General features: G+C 41.4%; 1 protein-coding gene across 1 annotated transcript in view; it reads left to right on the top strand.

Annotated features, from left to right (window-relative positions):
* Positions 1-1,270: 1,270 nt before the first annotated feature.
* ME1 (malic enzyme 1) overlaps positions 1,271-23,042 on the top strand; it is a 193,499-nt gene continuing 171,727 nt past the window's right edge. The window contains exon 1 of the mRNA XM_075268253.1: positions 1,271-1,652. Within this exon, the coding sequence (XP_075124354.1) occupies positions 1,536-1,652 (117 nt within the window). The 5' untranslated portion in view covers positions 1,271-1,535. The remainder of the gene's footprint in view (positions 1,653-23,042) is intronic.

The following is a 23,042-nucleotide window of genomic DNA, read 5'->3' on the forward strand; positions in this document are numbered from 1 at the left end:
TCCTTCTCCCTCCTCTCCTGAGGAGATAAGACTTCATTCCCTTGATCTGGGTAGATGTCTGCGCATTTACCTGGAACGTACGAGGTCTTTTAGAAGGTCTGAGAACCTCTTAATTAACCTGGCTGGAAGTTTCAGAGCTCTGCAAGCTTCCAAAGCCTCTATTTCCCGTTGGATTAGGGAAGCCATCAAGTTGGCCTTTTCTTCCCAAGGTTTTTCTCTTCCAGCTTGCCTCACGGCGCACTCTACAAGGGCAATCTCGACTTCATGGGTGGAGAGGAGGTCCATATCTGTGGAGCTTCCTGGTCCTCTTCCAACACCTTTGTGAAGCACTATCATTTGAGCTCCCGTGCTTCGGACGCGACTGCCTTCGGGAGGTCGGTCTTGAGCTCTGTATGTCGAGGAAACCTTCCCTAAGGGGATTACTTGATATCTCTCCACATTGTGCTGCTAGTATGATGACAGGGAATGGTGGATTATGTAGATAAACTGTTTTCCTTTAGTCATAACAGCAGCACAAAGCTTCCCTCCCTATTATATTTTTTACTCTTGTATTAACACATGGGGGGGGGGGGGGAGGAGATCTCTGTGCCCTCTTATAGGGCCTAGTCATGCATATTAATTAATTGCTGATTAAAAATTCCGCCTGTCCTACCAGCACACAGGGGCAGAAATACCCCACATTGTGCTGTATCTACATAATCCACCATTTCATTGTGTACCTTTGTAAATTCATCCTGGACTAGAGCACCTTGTACATGGTATTACGTATACCATGTTGAAAAATTTACATGAAAACTTTCCAGAGATTTTCTAGTCCTGCTGTGTGTGGAACGTACATGATGATAAGATGTGAGCACAATTCTTGTATTTTTTTGCTGTTTCTCTGATAGTGATGAGATGGCACTTCTGATTTGCAGGGTCCTAAAGTTTGGCCATTTGTACAAAGAAAGGTAAACCGGGAACACTCCTTTAGTTTATTGTCACTGTGAAATACGAGTCGGAGGACTACACGCCACTATTTTTTCCTAAGTAGCAGTAGAGCAGAGCACGTAGCAGCAGTATCCTGAGACAAAAGTTCATGCAGCATGGCCTACAACACACTGACTTATTCACCTAGACACTCATTTATTTACTAGGTAACTATGTGTTGTGTCCCCTAGGAATTCTGAGGCCTGTACTACGTGCACGGTGTAAAGATTTATTCCTAGTTGAATGCAGCAACAAGCCACAGTCAAGATGTGATTACATTGCGAAATATCCAGAGCAGCGTAAAACTTTACAGCATGAAAAATAAGTAGGAGCGAGAGGAGACTTCAGGCAGAGGCAAGCAATGCTATCTAGCTGCTAGTGACTCAGCATTTCCCTCCTCCTGTCCCCTAGTGTCACACACGACCTGTCAGCTGATCCTTACAGCTCTGCCTGCACTAATACAGTAGGCAAGCACACCTAGCATTATAATACCTTGCAAATACACAGCTACAGCAAGATCTGCACCAGAACAGTAACCCTGCCTGTTGTCTGGATCATTAACAACTATGTCTACTCAAGTGGTGAAACAAGACCAACAAGTGGAAGACCAGGAGGCCGGGTGGACTTTTCAGTACACCAGGAAGAGAGGCTATGACATCACCCGTGACCCACATCTTAATAAGGTACTAAGGGCTACATAAATGTATGTATGAGGCTGGGGTTACACACCACTTTGCTAATGAAGTACTGCATGCGTTTATTTGCAGTATAGGTAGCGCATGTTACTATGTTTTTCACCTGTATGATAATAGCCATTAGATTGGAAACCTCAGGTTTACTGGCCTAAAGGAAATGTGCTAATCATAATTGCAATTAAAAGTGGCATACCTTTCTTCAATAACTATGCACAGTGTAAACGCAGCCTAAAGCACTGGTACCCTGAAGCTGTGCAGTCTGAAAGCAATAAGGCTGGGTATACACAGTGCTTATTTTGATGAAGAACTGCATGGATTTTTTACTATTACTATGCACATCACCTGTATGCATACTAGTAAGGGTAGCTGCACATGACCGAGTTACACCCATGAAGCCAGTTTTACCAGCTTGAACTTAACGATGGGACTCATAGCAGTATAGTTATCTATGATGCTAGGAGTCTCAGCGTCCAAGTGACATACTGTCCCATACTATATCAATGGATCTGCGATTATGAGTAAAGTTAGGACATATGAATATCCCCACTCACATATGGGTCAGTATGTCGCTGCAAGGCAGGGACTCCTACCATGAAAGATAACTAGGATACTAGGACTCCTGTTCCCAGCGTGAAGTTCATGCAGGTAAATCTGACTAATAGTATTCGATCAAATAGTAGTATTCGATCGAATACCTCCCCTGCATAGTTATTGGTGTACTTGGTCGAATACCATGCAGTAAAAATTCGATTCCTATCCCACCTTCCCTGGAGCTTTTTTTTTTTACACCAATAACTATGCAGGGGAGGTATTCGATCGAGTATTACTCAGTCATCTCTACTGGCTAACACATCAACCAAGTTTCATAGGTGTCGGGTGCAGCTAGCCTAAACCAGAGGTCTTCAGTATCATACAGGTGAAATGCATAGTAACATGTGCTACTCTACTGGAATTGCAGCCAAAAACGCACCATGTAAATCCAGAATTAGGAGAAAAAAAACATAATATAAATAGAGATGAGCGAACACTGTTCGGATCAGCCGATCCGAACAGCACGATCCCATAGAAATGAATGGAAGCACCTGTGACGCTGGACGCCGGTAAGGTCAGTGTCACAGGTGCTTCCATTCATTTCTATGGGAGCGTGCTGTTCGTATCGGCTGATCCGAACAGTGTTCGCTCATCTCTAAATATAAACCCAGCCTACGGCAGGGGATTTTATCATCATAGATAACCGTAATGCTAGGAGCATCATTCCGCACGAAAGTCAGGATGGTAAATCTGGCAAACATAGACGAAATTCAGTCGTTTTTAATCCTGGGACCCTACCTTGCGGAAATGTAGCTTTGTCTTGTTGCAGATTTTGTTGCTTTTTTGAGCCAAAGCCAGGAGTGGATTGAGCAGAAACGATAAGTATAAGTGCTTCCTATAGATTTTTAATTCCTTTTGTTGCCATTCTTGGTGTTGCCTCAAAAAAACACAGAAAAATCTGCAACAAAAAAAAACTGCATTTCCAACTTGTGGCCTCAGCCTATGAGTTAAAAATTCCAAGCACTGCAAAGAGCTACAGCTGCTTGGGGCTTGTTAAAGGGATCGTATCTTTCAAACACATTCTTTTCAGAGTAACACGTCGAAATAGTCTTAAGAAAGGCTATTCTTCTCCTACCTTTCGTTATCTTCTCCGCACCGCTGTTCCGTAGGAATCCCGGTTTTTAACGGTATGCAAATGAGTTCTCTTACAATGATTTCTCTTACAATACTGTGTAAGCGGCCATTTTCTTGTGGCCTGTGGGCATGCACAGTCTGCTCTGCCTGAGGCCTAGGAGTCTGAAACCTGCACTGGAAGAAGAGGATGAAGAGGACGTTGCTGACGAAGATGGAAGCGGCACTGGAGAGAGTTCTCCCGCAGCATTGGGGACGCCCCCAGTGCTGTTTGAGCGCTGGGGCCTGCCCCCAGTGCTGCGAGATAACTCATTTGCATACCGTTAAACGGAACGGCGGTACGGAGAAGACAACGAAAGGTAGGAGAAGAATATCCTTTCTTAAGGCTATTCCAACGTGTTACTCAGAAGAAAAAAAAAACGTTTGTATGATAGGATCCCTTTAACGTCATTAAAATATTGATTTAACTCCAGTACACACAGCTTAGAGGTGAGACTGGTTCTTCATGTATACTAGGCTCAGTGCCAGTTATACAAGTTTATGCTAGTATTATAAACTGCAGAATATTGTCCCTGTACACGAGATATTCTTTGTCTGCTCTGTGCAGTAACCTGGTAGTCACTCCCCATCACACACCAAATGCTTAATATTAATTATTGTAAAAAAAGTGGATTACAAATGTATATTGCCTAGATAGAACCTGCAAAAGTGAACTGAAGTCAATCAATAATAGATAAAGTGCTTGTCTTGTGTTTAGTGAGACGTTGCTGTTTAAAGTCAGGTTCACACAGGGTTTTTTGATCAGGATTTTGACACGGAGTCCGTGTCAAAATCTGGCTAAAAAAACCCGCTTCCCATTGAATTCAATTGGTTTCGGGAAGAAACCGCTCGTGGAAAAAAGAAGTGACATGCCCTTTCTTGATACGAAATCCGCCGCAGAGTTCACAGCCAAACACCTCCCTCTCGACTAGGCCCATTCAGTTGGCCCTAATCCAGAGAGGAATGCCGCGACTGGACGCAGATGCACTGTATGCACTGCACCGGCATCCACTCGCGGCTAGCCGTTTTTTGGACTGGATTCTGAGGCGGGCTCTGCCTCAAAATCCGGTCCAAAAATCCCTGTGTGGACCCAGCCTTATTGTGTTTGACTCTTGGGCCATACAGAGGGATACACATTCCCTCCAGGGCTGTTTTGCATCCGAGGGCACCTGATTTCATGGATTTCTCATACATCTGATTCTATCAATGGATTTGTGATTATGGGTAACGTATAGGACATGTGAATAGCCCCACTCACATGAAAGGACTTTAATGCAGGAATACCTGTTTTTTGGTGATGTTTCATAATGTGCCTGGATGCAATACTTCTACTATGCTAGTAAATTAGACGATTCCAGCAAAAAGTGCCATGTAAACCTACCATTGTGATGTATTGCTCAAAAAAAGCAATGCAGCTGCAACAAAACCAAATCAGAACTGCACTGTGTGAACCCAGCCTTGGTCTGGAGTGCCCTATATAATGCAGTACTTTATCACGGGGAGCTCTGCAGCTCCTGTGTCCTTTGTTATATAGGATATTCTCATAGCTTTATTTTTTTGGTATTATTTTATACTATTATGGATTTCTGAAGCAAATGATAACTGTATATAATAATAAACAAGTATTACTGAGCTTACAGAGCAGCAAATAATGCAGGGCAATAGATGATATACTTGGGAGTAACTGGGCAGTGCTGTGCTATTTTATCAGCCATGTCACATTATGAAGACTGAACAAAGCCCTGACATCCAGAATGTACAGAAGTGAATCTGCTGCCCCCCCCCCCCCTCCACAGCACAACAGCTGACAGGAAAGCGTGTGTAATGGAGAGTGTGTGAGAGGAAGATGCTGGCTCAGCTACACCACCTCTGTTTACACAGAACTTTCTGTACGAAATGTGACTTTCCATCAGCTCTTCATTGTCTCCAGGCTGTGCTGTCAGTGTGTAATACCGACATGTAGGCACATGCATGGAACAGCAAACAGGAACACTTAAATTATGTTTCATATCCACCAGGACACCCCTATTCAACCGTGAAGTTGGTACTGTCCTGCAAGCCACTTATATCTGATATCAGTCTGGCGCTTAGTTCTTGCTGAAGGCAGTTTGTGTAATGCCCTGTTGTATTCCGCATAGGGACCCCCGAACGGAACACAAACGCAATTGCAAGCGCTGTGCTGTCAAAGCATACGGACCCCATAGACTATAATGGGGATCATGTGCTTGCCATGCACTGCCCACACAAATCATTCCTCAAAGTGTTTGAGGGCCAATTCACGCGGAGTTTACGGGCGCGCATTATGGCACGTATACATGTGTCAGAATGTGAGCGCTCAAAACAGATCCCATTCATTTCAATGGGTCGTTACGGCCGCAAAATTGCGTGCGCAAAATTACGCGCGTTATACGCCCGTAACGACCCATTGAAATGAATGGGATCTGTTTTGAGCGTTCACATTCTGACACGTACCAGAATGCGCACCCGTAAACTCTGTGTGAACTGGCCCTGATTGTGCCTTCACACGGAGTTTATGCTCTGTGTATTCTGTCTACGCTCCATGTATTCTTTCCATGTTAGGGCCCGTTCACACGGAGTAAACGCGTGTGTATTTTGGCAAAATACACGTGTAAAAGTAAGACTCCCATTGACTTCAATTACAATTTTTTACATGTGTAAACAAAACACGTCAAAATACACGTGTAAAATGTAGTTAGCCATTGAGTTCAATGGCTTTCTCATATAACGCACGTAGACGCACACGCAAAAAGACGCGTGTTATACGAAAAATCCATTGAACTCAATGGCTAACTACATTTTACACGTGTATTTTTACACGTGTAAAATGGAAAGAATACACGGAGCGTAAACTCCGTGTGAAATACACGTGTAAAATGTAGTTAGCCATTGAGTTCAATGGCTTTTTTTTTTAACGCACGTCTTTTTGTGCACGCAAAAAGATGCGCGTTATATGAAAAAAACCATTGAACTCAATGGCTTACTACATTTTACACGTGTATTTTTACACATGTAAAATGTAGCAAAAGTTACTCCGTGTGAATCCGGAGCATCTGTGGACTATTCTAACCTTAATCTACTTTTAAGTTATAATTGTGCACATAGTAAGCAATGTCTCCTTTTCTGATAACCCATACCCCCTTATTGAGCAAGGTATAAAGTATGAAAGGGTTTGTTCACACAGAGTTGTTTGCAGGCGGAATCCGCCTAAAAAAACGCCTCACATTCATTTCAGTAGGAGCAACTCACAGGTTTTTTCTGCTAGCGATTTTTTTTTCAGCTAGCGGGAAAAAAAAGTAATATGCCCTATCTTCATGTGGATTCCGCGACTGAGTCAGCCACAGCATCCACGGCTCGAGACTCCCTCTTGATTCGTCCCTTTCATCCAAGCCTAATCAGGAGCGCGATGCCGTCACAGCTAGTTGTACAAAAAAGCCGGCGGCGGAAAGTGAAAAGGAATTACCACTTCACTTTCTGCCATGTGAACTTACCTTAAGGTTGTCCAGGCTAAAGTATTAGCCTCCCAGTGTGGTCCGGTCCTGCTGTTCGACTGTCTTCTTTTATGTAAGTCATCACCAGCTGTTACATCCCGGGTCTTTCCGCTGAGGCCGATGATTGGCTTCAGTGGTCATGTATGGCGCGGACTTCCGCCGGAAAAAAACAGCAGAGCTGCAGGATCTGACTAGACTGGGAGGCTAATACTTTAGCCTGGACAACCTTAGATACAGTACTTTTCTACACCTTGCTCAATAAGGGGGTATGGGTTATCAGAAAAGGAGACATTGCTTCCCAATGTCACTGAAACCTTAAGTTTTTGGCTGCTGCAAAAACATAGCAGAAAAAAACCCTCACACGCTGTGGTGAAAAAAAGTAGCATGTATCCAGACACCGGGCTGAAAATGACTTACAAGTTTGTGGCGCCCTCCATCGGTAACGCTGGAATTCAATATGGTGTTGGCCCTCCCTTAGCCTTGATTGCAGCTTCCACTCTCACAGGCACACGTTTAATCAGGAGCTGGAAGGTTTCTTGGTGAATAGCAGCCCATTCTTCACAGAGTGCTGCACTGAGGAGAGGTATCGATGCAGGTCGGTGAGGCCTGGCACGAAGTCGGCATTACAAAACATACAAAAGGTGTTCTATAGGATTCAAGTCAGGACTCTGTGCAGGCCAGTCCATTACAGAGATGTTATTGTCGTGTAACCACTCCGTCACAGGCCATGCAGTATGAACAGGTGCTCGATCGTGTTGAAAGATGCAATCGCCATTCCCGAATTGCTCTTCAACAGTGGGAAGCAAGAAGGTGTTTCAAACATCAATGTAGGCCTGTGCTGTGATAGTGCCACGCAAAACAACAAGGAGTACAAGCCCCCTCCATGAAAAACACGACCACACCATAACACCACCACCTCTGAATTTTACTGTTGGCACTACACACGCTGGCAGATGACGTTCACCAGGCATTCGCCATACCCACACACTGCCATCGGATCGCCACATTGTGTACCGTGATTCGTCACTCCACACAACGTTTTTCCACTGTTCAATCGTCCGATGTTTACACTCCTTACACCAAGCAAGGCGTTGTTTGGCATTGACCTGCGTGATGTGTGGCACCCAATCACCTCACCACGTTCGAAGTCCGTGATTTCCGCGGAGCACCCCATTCTGCTCTCTCACAATGTCTTATGTCTACTGAGGTCGCTGATATGGAGTACCTGGCAGTAGGTGGCAGCACAATGCACCTAATATGAAAAACGTGTTTTGGGGGGTGTCTGGATACTTTTGATCACATAGTGTATGTATGTATTGCAAAATGTCAATTTTAGCTGCAGGATTGTAAGCGTTTTCTCTATATATGTAATAGAGGGATGAGAAATGCAAAGAAAAATGCAGCAAATGAAAAAGTGCAGAAAAAACACAAGACTTTTTCACTGCTTATGTCTGCAGTATTCCATAGTTATTAAATGTATGAAGCATTTTTTTTTGCCACAGACTATGGCAGATTTCTGGCACATTTTCAAAAGTAAATCTTCCACATTTTGTAATAATACATACAGTGCATAACAATATGCTAAAAGTGTACCTGTTGTGGAAAAGCTGCACAAAAATCTAAAGGTAGTAAGTTGTACACATGGGAAAAATCAGTGGTGGTGTCGTAATAAGTTTATTGAAGTGCAGTTCTAACGACCGACATAAACTTGACCTTTTCAAAGTCCTTTCTAAGAAATATTGTACTATGTACATAAGATAAGAAGTCATGTTACTGCCGACTCCAGCTTCTTTTCTGTTGATCTGATGTTCATTGGATGCATGCTAGTTTATTATTACAGATTATTGGCACAGAGCAATGTGAGAATTGTAGGCAGATCCATGAGCCATCATGTGCACATTTAATCCAAGTTGTAAAAGGCTCCAGATGTGAAAAGTACTTAAACCAATTTAGGGCTCATCCACATGGGCATACTGCAGCTCTGTACAGCCCTCAACTTCTTTGAGGCCGGAGCCCCATGTAGCGTAAACGCTGCGGAAAAAACAGTCAGTGTAAAGTCACTATCAAATCCCATCCACACATTGCAAAAAAATATGCACAGCAGACACGCTACTATTTCCAAAACTGTTGCAATTTTGGAAATCACAGTATGTCATTTGTATCTACAGAAATTCTGGCGGTTTCCCTATAAGTATAATTGAAGCAGAAAGTCTTCAGAGGAAAACTCTGCGGGCTTTTTTAAAAAAAACTCTTCAGGAAAAATCATGATATATTGCTGCCACGGTTTTTGCTACAGCCCTTTTCTGCTGTGGCCCGCTATTTGGATATTAGCCTCAGTCCTTTACACAGAATAGAAAACCTTTGCAGTAAAGCACCAAAATAGTGGCATCATACTCCATCACATAGAGACTATGGGTCCATACTTCTCTGCATAGTTCATGACACCTTACTAATAAAGACTTTGAACACTACCATAGACTAGCCCACAAAGCTCTGATGTGATATTTCCTCCCGGGGGCTGTGAGCTTTAGTGAAGAGCAGAATACAGCATATAATGAACAGTTAAGGTTTGTAGGTCTTTTTGCGCATATAGTACATCATATTTTGTAATGTAGTGCTATATGCATTGTAGGTTGTAATCAAAGATGTCATTCATTGTTCCTAGTGTGGCTCACATCCTTTCTTATACAAAAAAGACAATTTTATAGGTAGGCAGAATATAGACATATCAGGTAGTTGGTGCTGCATATTTAAACCTGAGACTATAGTGCTAGTGGCAAAGCTGTACTGCCAAATTGGAGTGTTTGGGGTATTGAAGGGAGTCTATCATTGCCGTTTTGCATTTTTAAATAAGCCTATCATAATGTAGCCTGATCCTTGCAGCGTTTTCCAGAAAAAAATTGCTTTTATTCATATGCTATTTAGTCTTCAGGGAACATAAGGGGCATTACCCCCGTGCTCCGAGAACACCCACAACATCAGCCTTGACCTTCTTGACTGCCTGTTTCTTGCTTGAAGATCCCTCCTGTGCCTCCTCTTCACTGCTTCTATGAGAAGCAAGTCTCTTCGGCATGTACAGAACATGCACAAGATTTTATTCACAGCAAGGGAACTAGCTGCTCATGGAAGCAGTGATGAGGAGGGGCAGGAGGGATCTTCAAGCAAGAAGAGGGCAGAGAAGAAAGATGCAGGCTGATGACACAGGTGTGCTCGGAGCACAAGGGTAATGCCCTGATGCTCCCTGAAGACTAATTAGCCTTTCTAAAGGTTACATTATGATAGGCCTTTTTAAAAATGCAAAATGGCAATAATAGACTTCCTCTAATTGTAGGTAATACCATGCTCAGTTAAAGAGGACCTTTCTCCAAATCCAGTTCTTTGCATCCTGTTCCACTGTTTCTGGAGCACTTGGAATTTTTTTCTCAAGCCTCCACCATTCCATGAGTAATTGAGGAAAAACTGGATTATCCAAATGTATAAATAGTGAAAATCAGGTCTTCTGGATGGCGCTGCTGTCCAGGATGTAGGGTCTTTATTTGGAGACCTTCAAGCCAACACATTTTAACTTGTAGACAATTTAAAGGGGTTATCCAACTCTTTTTTTAAATTTCTATGTGCTTCAAATAAGGGCAATACAAAAAAAATTGAATCGCCTCTCCCAGTTCCTTCATTTCCAGTGTCAGCAGCTCCATACTTCTGTTTATAGGTCTCTGGTAGCATCAGTAGTGATGTCCCATTTGAAGCTATGTCCATGCAACCAATCACCGGTGGTCTTCTCAAATAGCATGCCACCTCTATGAATAGACAACTGCTTTAAGCTGAATTTTGGCAACAGGATCAAACGGGTTGAGGTCAGGGATCATACTTTGCTCAGCAGTTCAATTAAAGCTATTCTGTATATTTATCTTGCTATCATTGCACTTGATACATCAGTATTATTACTAAATTACTGTTTGTTGTACCATGTCTGAAGCAATAAAGAGATTAGATAACTAATGCTGAGCAAACAGATGTGTAAATGGTCTTCTGCTGATCTAGGTAGTATCACTTTAAATGGCGGCAATTGAACTTGACTTGCAGATAAATCCAGTTATCTGTAGTTTATGAAGTGGCTATTCATGTTTTTTTTTAGCATTAAATAAGATTTTAAAATGTAGATTATCTGATAAAACTCAAATAATAATGATATCTATTACCAGTGTATTGTGCGGTCATTGAATGATGCTGTCTTCTTTAGTCACAGTGACAGAAGTTTGCATTACACACTAGTGTTTATAGGGAACCTGTCATCAAATATGCCATATATTATATAGTCCTATATAATAAAATATATACATCATCAAAATAATGCAAGGTAGCTCTCACTATCTTTAAAACAGGTTTTCTTTATTTAATTTAAAGGGGCTCTATCATTGGGAAAAGTCATTTTTAACTAATCACATCCTTGCATGGCCTTTAAAAAGGCTATTCCACACCTACCTTTAGTATGTAGATTGCCTCAGTGGTTTTTGAATAAGTCAGTTTTTATTAGTATGCTAATGAGCTTCCAGCCAGCACAGGAAGTTCCCAGCAGCACTCTTCTCTGCTGTTCTCTCCTACCTGTAGTTTTTAGCAGTTTGTCATTATGCAGGCTCTAGACAAAACTGGATTTTACCAGAATTTTACTTTCTTTGAGTCCAAGACAGCACAGATGGGTCTTTATCCCACCTTTCATTCCTCCTAGGACCAGCCCACCTACTTAGCAATGAGAAGGTAATTAATGTAATTGATAGTATAAGAATATCCCCCCCCCCCTTTCCACTATATCCTTGCGTTTTAATGGGAGGGTATGCTGTGCTAACTGCTTTGAAAAATCTTGATACTAAAGGATGATCAGAGAATTTTACATCCTTCATGGCATTCAATGGCTTACGTGAACTTTGAGAGTATTAAATTTAAGACCTTTCTGAAAGCCATTTGCAAAAATAGGTATTTCTACTGAATGAAATTCTGAATCGCTGAGCCAAGAAGAGTATTTAGACCATATTTTATGATCAGTTTTATTTGTACATTCCTTATGGGCTGCCAATAGAGCATTAATTACTGATGTAGATAATCCTGAATTCTTTAGTCTTGATTCTTCACAAACCAAGCTTAAAGATGGAGTTTGCTCAACTGTGGATGGATCAGGCCAGATTCAGATACTAAGGAAACCAGAATAGTGCTATTATTATTACTGATGGACCTTCCAGCAAAATTTTATGCAGATGACTCTGCATTGTGTCCACTGCTTAAACGTGGGATCTTGAGGATTCAGAGAACAAAAAAACTGGAAGTATCAAGACTTTTCAAAGCAATTAGGAATCTGAGACAGGAAGTGAAACCTCATGTGCCTGTTTGGGACTTATCTGTTGTTTTCAATGTTCTGACATCCCATCCATTCAATCCAATATAGGATATAGACCTAAAATGGTTATCATGTAAAGTGGTTTTTCTAGTTGCAATTACATCTGCTAAAAGACTGGGAGAATTACCGGCTTTATCTTCATGAAACCTGTAGTTAAGATTCTTGTCCAATGGAGTCCTCCAGAGATCGTAGATAAGTTTCATACCTAAAGTTCCTTATTTTCAGAATATTAATAAAGAATCCTCCTTAACTGTTTTCTATACTCATCCCCAGACAGAAGAACAGATATGTTTACACACCTTAGATGTTAAAATAGCTATTCTGACCTACCTGGAAAAAAAACAAGGATTTCTGAAAACAGGAAAACTTATTTGTACTTTTTTCAGGCACAAGGAAGGGGATAAATCCTCTAAAAACACCTTGGCCAGATGGATCACATCTACTATTCTGGAGGCATACAGAACCGCCAACCATTGCAACTGGAAAAATTCTTGAATAAATTCCATAACATTGTTCCTTTCCTGGAACTTCTTCTATGGCATTTTTTTGCCAGAAAATCTTATATCAGAGGAAAAACATCAGATATTTTTGCTCCTTTGGTCTGTGGAGAATTTCTATTACATAACCTTTTTCTACGAGATTCCGAACCCACTTGTCTGTAGTAATGCTGCATCATGCAGAAAAAAAAAATAACTTTCAACTTGACAACAGGTGTCAAAAATTCTTTTTGCCAGCTCTTGCTTCTTCATGTTTTTTCTTTAATGCCTCTGAAACAGTGATTCTGAATTTTTGATAGAGTCTACCACAATCAATTTATCTTCTTTGATAACTCAAGCAAAGCTTAAAGCTTCTATTGATTTGGCTCTTGCCTTCTTATTAGCTTCCAAACGCTGATCCAATTTCTCTACAAAAAGTCTTCTGAGTTGTCTGGTCTAAAATAAAATTTAAACCCTAATCAAAACCCCTCCCCCACCTAACTTCTAGTTTACTTACGTTTAAAAGAAAAATCTATAAGTACCCAGATCACTAGGCACACTTACTAATAATCCGGTGATGTTCCGTTTCCGGAAACAGAACGTCTCTCCCCCCCAGTCACTGTCCTAAGGGCTCGTTCACACGTGAACAAAGGGGCGGATTTTGACAGCGGATTTCGCTTCAAAATCCGCCCCTTTACAATGGTGGTCTATGCAGACCGCCGGGCTTCTTTTTTCCACTAGCGGCGGGCTGCTGCTAGCGGAGAAAAGAAACAACATGCTCTTTCTTCAGGCGGAAGCATTCATTTGAGCCGACATAGGAGGGGAAAGCTGCGACCGCGATGGTCGTGGCAGGCAGGTTTTGACCAGAGAGAGACACGGCTTGCCGCATCTCTCTCTGTGTCAAAACCCACGTGGGCGCCCCACGTCTGAACTTTTCCTCCTTCTCCTCCTCCCTGTCCCAGTCTCTTTTCCTTTTTCTCCCTGCTGTCTCTATGTCACCTGTGGCTCTAGTCTGATTCTTCAACACACCTCCACACTTTCTGGTTCTCGTAGTCTACATACTCATAGCAACAGCTGTCTCTCTGATGATCCTATAGAGTAAAAAGGTTGGAAAAGGGAGTAGCATCCAGGACAGCATTTTGGGATCAGAAATGGTGTATTACATGGTATCACACTTAGGCTAAGGGAGCCTGCACACCGAGCTTACCCTCACTCATTCTGAACGTAAAACTCGTTTAGAGTGAGTGGTGTAAAAAACAGATCCCATTTACTTGAATGGGTGCCGTCATATGCGCGCTCCCCATTGAAATCAATGGGAGGCTTTTATTTACCTATTTCTTTCAATGTGATACGTGCACACCTATTGAAAGCAATAGGTAAAAAAGCCTCCCATAGACTTCAATGGGGAGCGCGCATATGCCGACACCCATTGAAGTCAATGAGATCTGTTTTTTAGCCACTCACTCTGAACGAGTTTACGTTCAGAATGAGCTGAGTGTAAACTCCGTGTGAAGGCTCCCTAAGGCCCTATGTTGCGACTTTGCAAATCGCAGCATGTCAATTATATCTACGGAAACGCCGCTGGCTTTCCCGTAGATATAATGTTAAGAGAAAATCCGCAGAGGAAAACTGTGAACTTTCTCTTAAAAGCGCTGCGGAAAGAACTGCAATGCGTTCACGCAGCGGTTCTTTCTGCAGCGCTTTAACGCTGCGATTACGGCTCGTGGGGCTTTAGAATGAAAGAGATTCTGGCTAATCCCATCCACGCATTGCAAACAAAAAAGGTGTGGAAAAGCTGCACTTTCATAAATTAATGCATTTTTGAAAAATGCAGCATATTAATTTTACCTGTGGAAACATTTGCATTTTTCCTATTGATTTACTGGGAAGATTTAAAGGGAAGAAAAATCACAGAGAAGAATGTAGCAAAAACGCAATGAAAATGCTGTAAAAAAAACTAGGTGCATTTCCACTGCATTTCTTTATGCAGTGTTGTTTAGCTGCGTTCCACAACATGGGGTGGGAAACGCTGCGATTTTCCCACGGCGGAAATGCCGCGGGAAAAATCGTGGCATTATACAGTACTTGTAAAGTGGATGGGATTCATGCAAATGTCAATTATATCTACGGAAACGCCAGTGGCTTTCCCATAGATATAATGGTAAGAGAAAGTCCGCGGAGGAAAACTCTGCGAATTTTCTCTTCAAAAGGGAAAAACTGCAATGCATTCACACTGCGGTTGTTCCCGCAGCGCTTTAGCGCTGCGTCTCTGGCCTGGGGCCCCGTGCCCAGTGGGGACCCACGACGCGGCCCGTACCTAACAAAACGCAGGTCGGGTCGGTCGGTTAGAAGCTCGAGGCCCTTAAAGGGGTATTCCCATGTCCCTTACTCACCAGTCTTCGCTGCTGTAAACTCTTCTCTCTTCCTGGTTTTCTTGTGTCAACTGGTGGGTGGGGTTTCATATGAAAAGCCAACGGCGAGATGACGTCGCTTCTATGCCGCTGGCCTTGCGTGCACGCTCCCGTTGCAGCTAGGCATCAGACATACAGCTCTATGAATAGATGGTGAGACCAGTCCCCCAGCCTTCATATACTTCACTCATTTCCCCCTCCTCTATCTGAGAGCAGGAAGCTAGGTCACATGTGTGGTGCAGACACAGAAACTAGTTTAAAAAACGCCCCGAAAACGCATTTTTAGGGCAAATTTTTTCAAAAAAATCCTAGACCCCCCAGTAAGTAGGGCCCCGCCAAAGTTAATTGCCCAGGGCCCCGCAAAGCCTGGATCTGCCACTGGTCTTAGCCTTATAGAGTTTTTAGTAATCTGGTTTATAGATGGGGTCCTTAAAGGCCATATGCGCAGGGGTTATCTTATGAATTTGAAGGTATGCTATTCATAATGCCTGAAATAAATTCTATATAAGTGAGAGAGAGTGAATGAGATATACGTAGTCGGCTTGGATGACTTTAGAACAGTCAACAGCTGTTTGAACTCCAAATAAATAAATATATTAGGAAGCCGTGTCCAATGAAAGCACAACATGAACATTGTTTCTTAATAATGACTTGCAGTCAATAGCAGACTGTTCCTTCACACACTTTAAGTCTAATTTATGTCTAATGGGAAAGCAAACCAGTGCAAGCGCCTTTATCTACAAATTCTTCAAAAAGTGTTAGTAGAAGGAAATACGTCAGGAAAATAGGAAATTAAGGTAAAACAAAAACAGGGCAAAGGCTAGAGGGATACTTAGCACATGAAGTGGTGTCTTTGTGGGTGTATATCTGCCTCTCCACAAGCAGCACTGAAGTTTAGCTCTAGGCCTCTATTTAACAGTAAAGGTTTATTTTCCATCATCTCCGGACAACAAATCAATTGAGTGTGTAAGTCCCAGCTGTGTACACAGGAGACAAAGTTCCTTGTGCACCTTCGGATATTTTTGTCGTGACCTCTTGTAGTGGTATTTGAAAGGAGAGCATCTGAATTGCTTTTTGTGTACAGTATGAATGGCATATTCTACATCACGTCCCTTTTAAGCTTAAATGAAGAGGTTTAATTTGCTTACTTCTATTTTTCTGCTGTCAATAAGATTGACCTTTTAGTGACTGAAGTGCCAAATGTAGTCAGCATAGCATTCTGTTCTGCGGGTCCAGTACACAAGAGCAGCCCCTGGCATTACAAAGGCTCTGTTATATTCGGCCTCTTCTCAGGTCAGGTAGCAGTCACCAAGATGCATTCTCCCTTTATTTTATTTCATGTATAAATTGGGCCTTGTGGGTATTAATTTACATCTTATCTTACGGGGGATTGTAAATATATTTTTCACCAAATCACTGCATATAGTCTTTCCAATAGGCTGGTAATACAATCAATGATTTGACTGCTGCTTGCTAAATGGAAGAATAATTTGTTTCTAAGATTACAAAGATTTAGCTCTTCAAGTACTGGAACACATTCCTACCAATGAAATGTATCCGTTTTTCAACAATCATAATCTTATGGATATCTTATTTTTCTTAAAATGCATAAAAGCATCAAAACCAATAAACTGATATGTCCTACAAAAGCATAGTGAAAAGTTGACCTTAATAATAAAAAAAAGTTACCAAATTTATTTTTAGTTATGGCCCCCTGTGCAGGAAGTGGATTGGTAAGTAAATAGGGCGCATTATGTGCTGGGGTTACTTCAGCAGGTAATGGCCTATTACAGTCCTATGAAAAAGTTTGGGCACCCCTATTAATCTTAATCATTTTTAGTTCTAAATATTTTGGTGTTTGCAACAGCCATTTCAGTTTGATATATCTAATAACTGATGGACACAGTAATATTTCAGGATTGAAATGAGGTTTATTGTACTAACAGAAAATGTGCAATATGCATTAAACCAAAATTTGACCGGTGCAAAAGTATGGGCACCTCAACAGAAAAGTGACATTAATATTTAGTAGATCCTCCTTTTGCAAAGATAACAGCCTCTAGTCGCTTCCTGTAGCTTTTAATCAGTTCCTGGATCCTGGATAAAGGTATTTTGGACAAACAATTCTAGTTCAGTTAAGTTAGATTATCGCCGAGCATGGACAGCCCGCTTCAAATCATCTCACAGATGTTCAATGATATTCAGGTCTGGGGACTGGGATGGCCATTCCAGAACATTGTAATTGTTCCTCTGCATGAATGCCTGAGTCGATTTGGAGCGGTGTTTTGGATCATTGTCTTGCTGAAATATCCATCCCCGGCGTAACTTCAACTTCGTCACTGATTCTTGAACATTATTCTCAAGAATCTGCTGATACTGAGTGGAATCCATGCTACTCTCAACTTTAACAAGATTCCCGATGCCGGCATTGGCCACACAGCCCCAAAGCATGATGGAACCTCCACCAAATTTTACAGTGGGTAGCATGTGTTTTTCTTGGAATGCTGTTTCTTTTTGGACGCCATGCATAACGCCTTTTCTTATAACCAAACAACTCAATTTTTGTTTCCAAAATGAAGCTGCCTTGTCCAAATGTGCTTTTTCATACCTCAGGCAACTCTATTTGTGGCGTACGTGCAGAAATGGCTTCTTTCTCATCACTCTCCCATACAGCTTCTATTTGTGCAAAGTGCGCTGTATAGTTGACCGATGCACAGTGACACCATCTGCAGCAAGATGATGCTGCAGCTCTTTGGAGGTGGTCTGTGGATTGTCCTTGACTGTTCTCACCATTCTTCTTCTCTGCCTTTCTGATATTTTTCTTGGCCTGCCACTTCTGGGCTTAACAAGAACTGTCCCTGTGGTCTTCAATTTCCTTACAATGTTCCTCACAGTGGAAACTGACAGGTTAAATCTCTGAGACAACTTTTTGTATCCTTCCCCTGAACAACTATGTTGAACAATCTTTGTTTTCAGATCATTTGAGAGTTGTTTTGAGTAGCCCATGATGCCACTCTTCAGAGGAGATTCAAATAGGAGATCAGCTTGCAATTGGCCACCTTAAATACCTTTTCTTATGATTGGATACATCTGGCTATGAAGTTCAAAGCTCACTGAGGTTACAAAACCAATTTTGTGCTTCAGTAAGTCAGTAAAAAGTAGTTAGGGGAATTCAAATCAATAAAATGATAAGGGTGCCCATACTTTTGCACCGGTCAAATTTTGGTTTAATGCATATTACACATTTTCTGTTAGTACAATAAACCTCATTTCAATCCTGAAATATTACTGTGTCCATCAGTTATTAGATATATCAAACTGAAATGGCTGTTGCAAACACCAAAATATTTAGAACAAAAAATGATTAAGATTAATAGGGGTGCCCAAACTTTTTCATAGGACTGTAAAAATAGCAGCGGCCCACTGTGACCCTAAGGTCCCGGGCCCTGTGGCAACTGCTACAGTAGTATTTATGATAAGGTCAGAGTCACATTTATGACTAAGTGACCAATAATCCTGGGTAACTGTCGTTGTCCTAACTAATTAGGCTGAGTGCCAGGCGGTAAAGAAATCACACCACTCTGTTTTGGTATTCATTCTTCTCTCAACCAAAGAATGTGTGCTGATGCACTTTTATTAAAACCACAGGGGTTAAATAGTAGCAGAGAAAGGAAGTGATATAACAACAATGTAAGTTTTCATGTTCGTTCCTGATTGGCATGGTACATCTCAAACAGAAAAAGTTTAAGCAGTGCCCGATCCTGCGTGGTAACCTTAGGGAGCCGTCTTCTGGCAGCAAGCCAAGCATTTGTTTTATTTGCACCCATCTTGGATACAGGCGCCATCTTATCATTTACCATTATATCAGTTTCAAGCATAAGCAACTATATCTAGCATTCAGCTTTTAAGGATAACAATGTTTTTCATACATTACATGATTATAAATTTCATACTTACACCACTGATTCTAACACATTTGGATATTTTCTATATTAACCACCATATCTGAGCAGTCAATGCCATTAGTTTGGTTCCTGATATGCTAATTAGATTATGTACAGTCAAGGGGGCGGAGTTAGACTGGAGCATGCATATACCAGGGTTTGACATAGCCCACCACTGATGATGTCGCTTGAAAGTAGAGAGTTTCAATAATGGTGGAAGCTAGAGAAAAAAATTCCAGCCATGCAGGAAACATGGAGCAATATATATTAAAGGATGCAAAGAAGAAGGATGAAAAGTTTTTGGAGACAGTTAAAGGTCATCTTTAAATTTCTAAATTGTCACTGAGGCGTGCAGAAGTTATTGGTTGTGGTTCATGCTTTGTACATTACAGTTCCATTGCAGTAAATCAAAAATGTAGACTACAGACTTGATGTTCTAGCACATGATGTGTTTGAAAGAGAACATTGTGCGTACTGAAAAGGGAGTCATCACATGGAAGATGAAAAAAGATTGATAGTAGGTTTTATTTATTCCATAACTTTTATTGAGCCAAAGTTACATTACATAAAAAAAATGTGAGAACAGCTTAACCATAATCGAGTAAATTAATAAGAGTTTGCATAATCCCCATCTGAAATATATGAAGCTCAGTTTTTAACAATAATTTTAAAAAAATTAAATAAGAGAACACATGTCCTCTTTAAAACAAGAAAACTAAAAGAACAAAGAAAATGATAGGCTTGCCAGAGTGATCATATGTGTTGCTCACCCCACAAGAGTGAGTAATTTTTTTAAACGTTATTTATGACTGTCTCTAAAAATGTGGAAAAGAGGTCTGAGGTCCGAGCTCTAAAAAATTCAGATTTCTTGTTTCAGACCATTAGCAGACCTCATGAATCTTGTATACTGATCTGGTGGTACCATTCATGGGTCTGTGGCCATTTATTGATGCCCTCCTCTAGCTCCTACCCCTGATTCACACTAGCGTATGTATTCCGTCCAGTTAGAGTCTGCATGGAGTCCCCCCGGACGGAATACAATCGCAAGCACTGTGCTGTAAAAGCAAACGGACCCTATAGACTATAATGGGGTCTGTGTGCTTGCTGTGCACAGCCCGCACAAATCATTCGTATGGGCCGTGCGCGGCAAGTACACGGACCACATTATAGTCTATGGGGTCCATGTGTTTTTACAGCACAGTGCTTGCAATTGTATTACATCCGGGGGGACTCCATGCAGACTCTCCTTGTGATGGCAATGACCATCACAAGTGAAATTAAGTATTAAAGTGGTTGTCAATATATATATATATATATATATATATATAACCAGGAAAAAAAGACAAAAAACATGCTCACCTATCCCCAGTGCTCCAGTGTCTCCAATCATGGTTCAATCCTGCAGCTCTGGAGTTTTTTTTCCCAGTGGAGGTCCCCACTGCACATAACTGTTATGTCAATCATTCCCTGTGATGCCCCGTGTCCTTTCCAGAGGCTTCTGAGGCACGGATTGGATTCAATGGTCACATTACCACTGTGGCTATTCAACGGCCTAATGAAAGGCACCCAGGACATCAAGTTGTGGTAGGGACTTCTGCTACAGCTGCAAGAAAACAGCGGAGCAGCAGAACTGGACCGTGCTGGGTGGCATTGGAGCACTGGCGACAGGTGAATATGTTTTTTTTTTTTTTTTTTCATCTTCCCCGGCCTAATATAAATAAAAAAAAATATCTTGGACAACCTTGTTAAGCCACAGCAGTTTAAATGAATGGATTAAACGTGTTGCCAGTGAAAGTAAGGGCTGCTCTTACACCATGCCTCTCCATTCTAGGATACAGAGTGGAAACTCTCTCAATGACAACCATATTCTTTAATAGGCCACAGACAGAACTGAACATGATGAGACATGTAAAGCACCAAGAAAAATAAGAGAATAATAATTGTGTGTAAGCTAAGTGAAAGTACTCATGCTTGCAACATATCAAAGAATATAGATATGTAAAAATTAGAAATGAGAAATGTTGTAGTTCCACTTCTCAGAAACTGGCAGATATGAATACATACATCATGTCACTAGTATTACATTTCACGGGTGTTAAATAGTGACTGTATTTCACATTCTAAATGTTGTTTCTAATGACACATTGATGTTTGTTTGTATTTCTAAAAACTAAGTAGGACTTGCAGCCACGCAGTCTGCCTTTTGTAATATTATATTATATTGCTCTTTCATCGTTATGATAAAAGACCTTCTTTTTGAACTGTGCTTTGCAAAATTGTTGGTTGCTAGAACATATTTGTACACATAAACTTCAAAGCATCTTAGCCAGCTGTGTGAAGCGGAACTGTCTTGGCAGATATTAGGTGAAAACACTTTACTCAATTACAACAAAATAATTAACAGGAGAAGAAGGAAAATATTCACAATCACTCCATAGGCAGCTGTAGATGGATATTGAAGGCGTTATGCAGGGAGAAGTCAAGCTTACTGGGGCATTCCCTGTGCTAGATACATATAACTAAGTCACTAGGAGTCCTGAGTATTACCTTTGCAGAGTTCTTTGGGGTGCTAGAAGTCTGTGACCGCTGTCTTCACTGCTGCTGATCTAGCCCTGTGACATTACCGACCTCTCTTTACTCCAGCTGCAGGTCCATGGTGAAGAGCAAAGTCAGTCTATCTGATTTCTGATGACTCCTGATTTCCCCCCTCCCCTCTCACAGTAAGTCAGTGCCTTGGAGACACTGAGGCAAAGGGAGAGACTACAACTAGAGGCCCTTAATGTCTAACTTTTACAATTTTATACAAGATGGATTTTTATTTTTTTTTAAATAAACAGTAATAAATAATTTCTAGATGTTTGCCATACATAGAACCTATAGGCAGGGAAAGACCGGCCGTATTGAGAATTTTTTCAAAAATCCCTTCCCCTCCACCAAAACCCCCTTTGTATGTGACCTTCAACATAATTACAGACAACAGTTACCTTTGAATGGGTGGGGTCGGCCACAGATTTATTACATATATATCACATAACCCATATAAAGTAACCCCGTTACCCTGCTCCTCAGCGAACATTGTGGTGTGTTCCCCCTGAGTGTCCCACCTCCTGGTGGGCACGGGTTGGATTTGTCTCCGGTGGGGCACGTCGTTGGTCCTCTTCATCGTTGAGAAAGGGGGCCAAGGTCCTGCTAAAGTTGCTTTGTCAGCGCTGGCAGGGATCCAAGAGGACTTCCCCGCCCAGCGCTGCCCTGGATAAGCCTGTGGGAGGCCCTGCCCCCTTCCCGAGCCACCAATGACTGGCAAGCCAGCTGAGGGGAAGGGGGAAGGGATTCCCATGGACACACGGCTGCTCAATATCCAGCTAGCTTATGCAGCCAGCCGGTTTGCAGGAAACTACAAGTTCCCTGAACATTAGAAAGATACTATGTACCTTGTTAAAACTTAGAACAAAATGTGATATATTTAGATGAACTTATTGATGCAAAAACAAATATAACAACTGCATCTGTATATATGTTTTAAAAAGGTTGAATGAAATGAATTTTTCATCTTAATTCATGGGTATGCATATATACTGCTTTGTAGATGACTGAACATGCCACAAGTTTGTAGAGGCAGCTCTGAATCTCATACTGTCTAAATGTGTTAAATTGATGTTATTTTCCTACATTCAAAATCTAGTAATTAAAAATCTTGTTATTATTTACCGGAAATCTGTCTTAGCAAAACTGTATTAGAAGTTTTTCTTTACTGAGTGCTTCCTTCTCCCATTACAGTTTATGTGTTAAAATATGTCCCAATTTTTACATTATGTAAATATATGCAGTTCATTGTTATAAGGCAGTAAATGAAAACTTAATCAAATCTATGCAACAGGAAATTAAAAGCGTTCTCTGCTTTGGATAATTCTCGCTCGTTAGAATGTAACCTTGACAATAAAGTTATCTCAA

The sequence above is a fragment of the Leptodactylus fuscus genome, chromosome 3, assembly GCF_031893055.1.
Source record: "Leptodactylus fuscus isolate aLepFus1 chromosome 3, aLepFus1.hap2, whole genome shotgun sequence".
Taxonomy (NCBI): Eukaryota; Metazoa; Chordata; class Amphibia; order Anura; family Leptodactylidae; genus Leptodactylus; species Leptodactylus fuscus.